Genomic DNA, 9,590 nt, shown 5'->3' with positions numbered 1-9,590 from the left:
AAATTACTTTTGAAGTGTTACTGTTGTAAATGCAGGGAAATAAAACAGCCACTCTGCAAGGCAATGTCCCAGAAACAACAATGTTTAATAACCAGATCAACTTTCAGTGATGTTGGTTGAGGGCTAAATATTGGGTAGAACGCTGGAGAACTCCTAAGCTCCATAGTGCCATGGAACATTTTATGTCCACTTGAAAGTGTAGCACTCCCACTGTGTTGCGTTGGGAGTGTCAGTATTTTATGCTCAAGTCTTTGAGTTGGGACTGCACCCTGCAATTTCTGGGCGAGGTGAGTGTGCTCCAGTTATGGCTGCAGTTCATTGTGTACTTTCAATCTTCTGCTGAAATAATTGTCACTGATCTTTGACTACATTGTCTCCAGTGTAGTCCATCCAAAGCATGTGTATCAAGTGCTTCAGTCATTTTGTTAACTTATTCATTACATGCTTCTGTGAAAGTCTTGCAAGCTTCTCAATTTATAGTCCAGAAATCAGCTATTTAGCCTGTTATAGTTGTGCTGTTTCTGTACTGACTGTATACCTGAGGTGTGTTCGAGCTGCCATTCATTGTTCTATCAGATGAAGTACTAAACGGTTAGGAACATAGGCAATTTAGTCCTTGAGCCTCTTCTGCCATTCAGTGTGATCATGGCTGAGCTGTGACCGTACTCTCTCTGCTCACCAGTTTCCCATATCCCTTAATAACTTTAACAGAATCCTTCCATCTGTTTTAAAATTAATTGATGAAGCACCAATTGGCAAATAGGCATTTGCAAAAGAGTTCGAAACATCTACCCCAGTTTGTGAAAGAAGTTGACCAAATCATGCCCTCACTTTTAAACTCCAAGGAATACAACTCTTAATTTGCTTAATCTCTCTTGTAATTTAACCCTTGGAATCCAGGTATCACTCTAGTAAATCTACACTACTCGTTTCAAGGCCAATCTATCTGCCTAAGGTGTGATGCCCAGAGCTGCTCTCAGTACTCCAGGTATGATCTAACCTGGGCTTTGTATAGCTGAACCATGACTGTTTCCTTTATTCTAGGTGTCTCTGGTGGTTTAAATAGAGTTCATTTTTGGTACTCTGGCCAGTACTTTCCTGATGTGGAGATGCCGGCGTTGGACTGGGGTAAACACAGTAAGAAGTTTAACAACACCAGGTTAAAGTCCAACAGGTTTATTTGGTAGCAAAAGCCACACAAGCTTTCGGAGCTCCAAGCCCCTTCAGGTGAGTGGGAATTCTGTTCACAAACAGGGCATAGAAAGACACAAACTCAATTTACATGAATAATGGTTGGAATGCGAATACTTACAACTAATCAAGTCTTTAAGAAACAAAACAACGTTGATTAGTTGTAAGTATTCACATTCCAACCATTATTCATGTAAATTGAGTTTGTGTCTTTATATGCCCTGTTTGTGAACAGAATTCCCACTCACCTGAAGAAGGGGCTTGGAGCTCCGAAAGCTTGTGTGGCTTTTGCTACCAAATAAACCTGTTGGACTTTAACCTGGTGTTGTTAAACTTCTTACAGTACTTTCCTCCCAGCCAAAAACTGGGTTGATACCTGGCAGCATTGTCAACATCCTGGGAATTACCATTGACCAGAAACTGAGATAGCTGTATAAACTGGCTACAAAAGCAGGTCAGTGGCTAGTAATCCAGAGGTGAATAACTCACCACCTGACTTCCTAAAGCCTGTCAACAATCTACAAGGCACAAGTCAGGAGTGTGATGGAATACTCAACCTTGCCTGGTTGAGTGCAATTCCAACAACATTCAAGAAGCTTGACACCATCAGTACAAAGCAGTCCATTTAATTGGCACTACACCCACAAACATTCATTCCTTCCATCACTGATGCACAGTAGCAGGAATGTGTACCATCTACAAGATACACTGCAGGAATTCACCAAGGTTTCTTAGACACCTTCCAAACCCACAACTGCTGCCATCTGGAAGAACAAGGACGCCAGTCACATGGGAGCACCACCATCTAGAAATTCCCCTCCAAATCACCCACCATCCTGACTTGGAAATATATCACCATTCCTTTACTGCTGCTGGGTCAAAATCGTGGAACAGCACTATGGGTGCTACACCACATGGACTGCAGTGGTTTAAGAAAGTAGTTCACCACCACATTATTGAGGGCAATTAGGCATTGGCAATGAGTGCTGGCCTAGCCAGTGCAGCCTGCATTCCTTGAATGAAGAAATCTTGCATGAATACTTCCTCCAGTATTTAATTAATGTGAAGTTTTTTGTGCTGAATCTTTCAAATTGATTAATCTGGATATAATGCAACCTGATGTAACTGGGAATGCTTCATTTATATCATGAGAATTAAATTCCCTGTGCAGTCTTGATGCTTGCAATCACACTTGCATTAACAAACAAAATACACATACTGAGAAGCTAGAACCTGTACATAGGCTGTACATAATGCTGGGTGAGGTGTAGTAACATAGTTCATCTGGAAAACTATTTGCTGCACTATGGTATGTGGTTCAAAAGACCAGAATATACCATTTCTAGAACTGATTCTTGTCGGAATGCCTCCCTTTCCATTTTTGCCGCACAGTGAAATTTAGAAGAAAGATTGTAATGTAGTATTTAAACTACAGAGCAGATTATGTGCAGAGTTACATTCCATTGATTCCTGCCTGCCTAGTGACTTCTAATCCACATTCCAGCATCTTGTTGCCAAAGGAACAAACATTGTTATTGTGTGGGTTCTGACTGGCCATTTGCATGGAATTCAAATGTGCCATATTAAATTGAAAAGTTGTACTCCTGGACATTGAACACAAAGCTTGTTTTTGTATTTTAACGGGTATGGTAGTTCATGGGTTTGCATTTTGGAATCTTTCAGTTGTTGCTTGTGGAATCCTAGAATAGCAGAAAGCTGAAAGTGATGATTAGTAATTTGTATTTAGGGCTGGTAGAGGTGTTGTAGTTTGAGCAAATGCTGGCAAAAGGCAGTTAGTCAAATGTTTCCAGTGCCATTGTTTGGCTGTACAGCATGCCAATTCATGACTTAAATTGCAAGGTGTGCCTTCACCTTCTTGAAATTCATTGGTCTTGATTTATATTTTAACTGAACAAATGTAATTTGTAGAGAGCTCCAGCAGATGTTCCATTGAATATTTCTGTTCTTTATTTGCAGCAGTTCTGTGGTGTTCTAGGTCGCACATTTATGGAGTTTCTGAAGGGCAGTGGAGACTACTGCCAGGCCCAGCACGCCGTCTATGCAGACAAGTGAACTGTAAAAGTCTATCGCTATTCCACTTAAGAAACCCCTCGAGAGCAGGTTACCAGCAGCTGGGAGTGACAGGCGAATTGATTCATCGAAGACCGTATCTGGATGGGGTAACCAAGTGGGCTGATTTTTGTTGGTCACAGTATTACTGGATTGAAGATTTGCTGCTTCTCAAGAGCTTCATCAAAAGCCTTCGTACGTGTACACACTCTGTTGTCCCTGGAATTTGACAAACCAGAACTTTTATTTTCAGCTTTTGCGGGACAGTTCTTTTTCACTTTATAGGATTTGTGCATTTTTATAAGAAAATGGCTCGAATGAATCGTCCAGCGCCTGTAGAAATTACCTACAAGAACATGAGATTCCTGATCACACACAACCCTACCAATGCAACCTTAAATAAATTCATAGAGGTAAGTGCTCACTTTAAAGGGATTAAACATTTGGTATGAAATAGAATTTAGCATTCTGGTGGCTTTCAAAGTTGGATGAAGTTATTATAAATGCACTTCATGGAATCTCTCCCAAATCTGGGACTCCGTTAACCAAACCAAACATCATACCTATCACAGTCTCTATACAGAAACATGCTCATTATTTAACAATCCAATCAGTAAAATAAGTAACCTAGTATAGTACTCTGACCTTCGACTTGTTCCCCTTGTACAGTCAGGCACACTCCACCTTTTGTTTCCAATGTTTTAGGTCATTAGTACCTGGCCTGTGCTATGGCCGGTTGAAACAAGTATTTGCAGGACAAAATGGAGCAGATCTCTTGGCAGCTGAGCACTTGCTAACTGCAAGATATGACTTCTAGTTTGCTTTTGATGGCATTTTCTAGCTGCAGATTGAGCAGCTGGGGCTCTGCTGCAGTGGCTGTCAAAAGCCAGGTGGAAGAGTGGATGATGAGTTCCCTGAAACCTGTGTCCATTGATGAGCAGCGTTGATAATCGTTAGAAGCGGGCTGTACTGTGCGTTTTCTATATGTCTGCATTACTTGTGACTGGGCTGTGTATTCTTAAAACAGGGAACAATTTGAAACTTCAAATTTGTACTAAAAGAAACACTAAATGGAGTTTGAGCCACTGTGAATCCTATTTAGTTATCTGGTTGCCTTTTATAAGTAATTTCCCTCATTAAATTCCCTCTTCACCTCCTGCATAACCCCCAAATCACTGCCAGCTATATCCACATGTTAACTGACACCGTGCCAATTTTCACGTTATTTTCAGAACAAGATCTTGGTTTAATTAAAAAGCCAGAAGAGGTATAATGTTTTTGGAGCAAATCTTTACTTGGTGACCATGTATTATGTACGAATGTGAACTGAAATTAAATGCCCAGTCTGCGTTATGCTCCTGATTTTGATGGCAATCAAATAAGGGTAAACAAAATTTTGAAAGGTTAAAGTCTAGACTTTGGTATTCTAAAATCCAGTTTGTGCCCTGAGTCTTAGGCTTTAGAAGGACAAATAATAAACTATTGTGTACTTGCCTACAAATCCAGGGTAGAGCTGTTCACCATGATGTTTTTTTTCAGGAGTTGAAGAAGTATAGTGTCACTACAGTAGTTAGAGTATGTGAAGCAACCTATGACACATCTCCAGTTGAAAAAGAAGGCATTCAGTTTTTGGTAAGTGCAAAGAACTGATTATAGCTTGCCTCCTATCTCCTGACAATAGTACACAATAGTCCATTTTAATCTAGTATGTTGCAACAGTGTTTCAGACTCCTTGGCAACTCCAATTCAAAGTTGATGGTATTCTCTGGTAAATGATTTACTGTAACTTGTATTAATGTTTAACATCAATCTAATTCTGCAACTGCTTTTTAGTTTTGGGATATCACTTTTCCACTCCAGTCTATCATGGTAATATTTCCACCTTGTGAGCCATCTGTTTTTATTCCAAATTGACATTTGTCACATACTGCTGTGGTGGTCTCAAGCCTGGAATTAAGTTGAAAGATCTTGCAGTGTTGGTAAACTGGCCTGTTGGAATAATTTGCTGCCCCACCTCTAGTACTTGATCAGACTTATTTTTTTTAAAAAAAGTCATGTGCACCTCATTGCATGGTTGACATTTATATGACTAGTGGCTTGCTGAGGTAGTAAATAGGATAGTAGGGTAGGGGATCACTTAGTTTGCCTTTCTCTAAAGAGATGATGAACTTGATGAGTTTTTATTTCAAAACTAACTTTATGGTTAGCATTATCAATACTAGCTTTTTATTCCAGAATTGGTTGGTTAGTTGAGTTCAACTTCTCCAACTACCATGATGGCATTTGAACTCTAGACCTCTGGATTACTGGTCTATTAACAACCATTCTGATAGAGCACTCGTGTATGCTGTAAAGGTCCTATTGGAAGGGAATTTGGGCAGTTTCAACCCAGTTCCGATATGACTGCTCTGCTTTATACCAGTGCTTTATCTGAGGATGCTTGATGGGTGCCCAAAAAGGAGAAAGTGTTACAGTAACAATCCTCACCTTGAACATAAAATTCACATTTTTAAATGCATTCTTTAATAGGGAAAGCACAACTGATTCCAGCATCACTGTTCTTCCCTAAACTAAGATTGAGTCAAGAATTGGCTGTGCAAGATGTACAGGCAAATAAATTCTTGCATGCAAGGTCTTAGAATATGCATCTTTGTCAGGCAATGTACAAAATCTATCATTCAAAGTGCATTGTAAAATCTGGCCTAAAGATTTGACTACATTTGGTTAATCATAGAACCCTACAGTACAGAAGGAGACCATTTGGCCCATCAAGTCTGTACTGACCACAATTCCCCAGGCCCTATTCCTGTAACCCCACACATTTATGCTGCTAATCCCTTTGATTCAATTTAGCATGGCCAATCAACCTAACCTGCATATCTTTTGGAGTGTGGGAGCACACTGAGAATGTACAAACTCCACACAGACAGTGACCCAAGCTGGAAATTGAACCTGGGTCCCTGGTGCTGTGAGGTAGCAGTGCTAACCACCGTGCAGCCCTGGTTGACCACAGATTTCCATTAATGTACTAGGAAAGAATTGGCAATGATAGTCCTGTGCTTGACTAAGGGTTGTGTTGATGTGAAATGGTGAACTGGTACATGAGAACACAATAGCTCCTTTCTCTTTCTAACAGGACTGGCCATTTGATGATGGTGCTCCACCTTCCAACCAGATTGTGGATGATTGGCTAACCCTTTTGAGAGCCAAGTTCCGGGAAGAGCCTGGCTGTTGCATTGCTGTCCATTGCGTGGCCGGACTTGGGCGGTGCGTACTATTCACATTTTTATCGCATGGTATTTGTGCTGTTACTGCGAATCAAGCATTAGTGAACGTGCCTCGTTGAGGCCAGCATTTTTAAGTAATTAATCTTCGCTACAGTGAGATCCACAAACTTGCACTTTGTAGTGTTTAAGGTGGAAAGTGTCAAGCAAGGGAAAACTAGGTACTAGAATAAAGGAATGGTTGCTGAGTTGCAATCTGAATTGAGCATCAGCTTGGTTGAAAAGATTGGACATGAAGGTTTTTAAAGCTGAGAAGTGGGAGTCAGTATGATTTTGGAGAGCAAGTTCTAGAACAAAGCAGAGGTAGCTGAAGGTTTTCAACCAGGCAGGAGGAGAGGATACAAAGCCCAAGGATGGAAGGGTGTAGGAGGTAAGAGCACTGCACTGATTGTGGCATGTTGGGAGGCACTTCTGATGAAGGGCAGCTGCGTTTTCAACAAAAGTAAGCAGGATCTTAAAACTCGGGTGTGTTTTTTGAGATAGTGAGGTTGACAACTCCAGGAAGGTAACGTATGTATCTGTGTTGATTTCTGGATGTTAGTCATTCGCCTTGTGTCATAGCAATAGACTGATTAATGGTCAGCTGAGAGAGTTCTTGAGTAAGTTTAATCAGAGAAACATTGTTACATTGACATTCTCAATTGTGATCGGAATAGCTTGTGTGGAGAAATGTGTAGCTGATCAAGGCTGTTTGTGCTATTAGTATTATTACTTCAGCATCATGGCTTCACATTTGCTAGTTGATATCCAGTGCATTGCTCATAAACTAGCTCTCACTTTTTCAACTTATTTATTGTCCCTCCGTCCAGTCATCTAACAGTTTTAAGTCATTTTTTGCTCGTCACCTTCCCATCTGTTTTTATTGTTCTATCTCATTTTCCCCATTCCTTCTGCAAAGAAGCAATCTGACTTGGTTACAGTGCCAGAGTAGGGAGAGGGCAGCAGTTTCTGAATCTGCAATTTTCAGTGTTTAGTGGGGGAGAAAGCTGTGAAGCACATTGTCAATTCACAATGTTATGAGCATTGCAGTTCTGGGAGAGAGCAGGTTAGCAGTTGGTATCAAATTAGTACCTGATTACTGAGGATTCATCCAATGGGCATAAAACATTTGTTTATGGTTTGTATGGACTAATGAAACCCAGAGGGATTCAGTATGTGACCATGATGGACACAACTTGTCTAGATTTTTCAGGAAGTAAGTGATGTTTTTCTGAACCAATTTTCCTTTCTACAGAGCTCCGGTTCTGGTGGCTTTGGCACTAATTGAATGTGGAATGAAGTACGAAGATGCTGTTCAGTTCATACGACAGTAAGTGAAGTCTGCCATGTGACCTTTATACAAATTATGTACAGATACAGGGTTTGAGTTGTAAGCACTCAAACTCTAATTGTCCCTAAATGCTCGATTTTTAGTCTTTCTTCAGTTTCATGTGCAAATGAAGTAAAATGCTATGGCTTGTGAAGCTGTTGATTACATTTTGAATACGAACTTACAATGCCATTGGCAAACAGTTTATTCTCCATTTTACCACTACATTAATATAAAGTATTTTTTATACTTGGGAGTTGTGATACTCCCCTCAACCTGCAATCTCTTTAAACTTATTGACAAACCTCTGTTTGGAAATCTGACTTGCAATATACATGCCACTTAGCCCTTTTTGTTATTTTATTAAATTCATTGCTTTACATCAAATTGCTTGCTGGGATTGAAGATTTCTTCTAAAGGAAGCTTTTCCCTTTAGGGCATTGATGTTCATATGTTCTCTAAATTGCAGTTTGAACAACAATATTTGCCTCAGTTAATTATCTTGCTTCTAATGTTTCATGGTTTGAGTTTTAAGTTCTTTACTGTTTACATAGCATTTGTTGCACAAACATTTATGCTGGTGTTTATGCTCCACATCAGCCTCCCCAGTATCTACTTCATCTCCTCTACTTGTTTATTGTACAGTGATATTGATAATTAGATCATCTTGAAAAATTATATTCCTTATTTTGCAAATATAGCAATTGAATTGGCAGTCTTTTATGTTGAAACTGCACAAACATATGTTTGAGCATGAGTTTCTCATCCATCTTGTATCAGTTGAGCAGAATACTGCCACTATTGAATTAGCCTCTTCCAAAGCTGAAGGGACCATTAGAGCAAACTTTCCAAGTAACTGAAGTGTGATATGATGCTGAATTATTTGTACTGGGACATAAGGTTAAGCAATTGAAGGATTCTGGCATCAAACATTAAAGATGGCAGAATTTAGTCAGTTTTTTATTACATAGTGAAACTAGCATAGGATCACTTTTAATCGTTGTATTTTGTGTTCCAGAAAGAGACGCGGAGCTTTCAATAGCAAGCAACTCCTGTACCTGGAGAAATACCGTCCCAAAATGCGTCTGCGCTTCAAAGATTCCAATGGTCACCGGAATAATTGCTGCATCCAGTAATGTTGGAGGATTGATCACTTAATTCATCTGAAGGCAGAGGAGATGGCCAACTTAGGCAGTTCAGCTGGGGAACGTAAAATTTTAGATGTGCTTGTAAATGTAAACTGGTGCTTTCGTAGGGGTTTGGAGATGGAAATGGTGTTTTGTTTTAAAACCTGAAATTCTCTTGCCTTCAGATTCACTTCTTTTTGTGAGCTAAAAAGTTGCTGCTGTATGTTTCTAAACTAGAATAAGAGGGTCCCTCCCCAATTGGTTTGAGTTTAGACTCTTGGTTCTTAGACAGTTAACATGGGTGTGAAATACAGCATGAGTATACAATACAGGGCACTGTTGCTGTTTACAATTGCAAAGTAAAGATATACAATGGCTAAATTAAGCACTAAATAGCTGCCAGAATTTTTTTACTGGGATCCATGTGTATGAGAAGATGCTGGAATCTTTTGAACAGTTAATCATTAACATTCTTTTCCCACCTACACCCCCCACCCCTTTCCCAGCTTCCTGTCTTGAATCACTTTGTGAATTGCAAAACTACCATCAGCTTTTTGATATATCTCATTGAACGTTTGCCTGGATGGGACAATGCTACATGAGTCTTGT

The 9,590-nt window shown here is 39.9% G+C and overlaps 1 protein-coding gene across 2 annotated transcripts; it reads left to right on the top strand.

The window, feature by feature from the left end:
* The first annotated feature begins 3,396 nt into the window (after nt 1–3,396).
* On the top strand, nt 3,397–9,159 carry ptp4a1 (protein tyrosine phosphatase 4A1). 2 transcript variants are annotated; one of them, XM_078213311.1, is made up of 5 exons: nt 3,403–3,674; nt 4,801–4,893; nt 6,398–6,528; nt 7,780–7,854; nt 8,873–9,159. In XM_078213311.1, exons 1-5 carry the CDS (start codon nt 3,570–3,572, stop codon nt 8,988–8,990), a joined length of 522 nt encoding a protein of 173 aa, XP_078069437.1. In that variant the 5' UTR covers nt 3,403–3,569; the 3' UTR covers nt 8,991–9,159. The 2 variants fall into 2 exon arrangements, with proteins under 2 accessions (XP_078069439.1, XP_078069437.1); XM_078213313.1 differs by lacking the exon at nt 4,801–4,893 and having other exon boundaries at nt 3,397–3,674.
* The last annotated feature ends 431 nt before the right edge of the window (nt 9,160–9,590 follow it).

This window comes from Mustelus asterias, chromosome 5, assembly GCF_964213995.1.
Source record: "Mustelus asterias chromosome 5, sMusAst1.hap1.1, whole genome shotgun sequence".
NCBI lineage: Eukaryota > Metazoa > Chordata > Chondrichthyes > Carcharhiniformes > Triakidae > Mustelus > Mustelus asterias.
The sequence above is the reverse complement of the archived record's forward strand: the minus strand, read 5'-3'. Positions and strand labels throughout refer to the sequence as shown.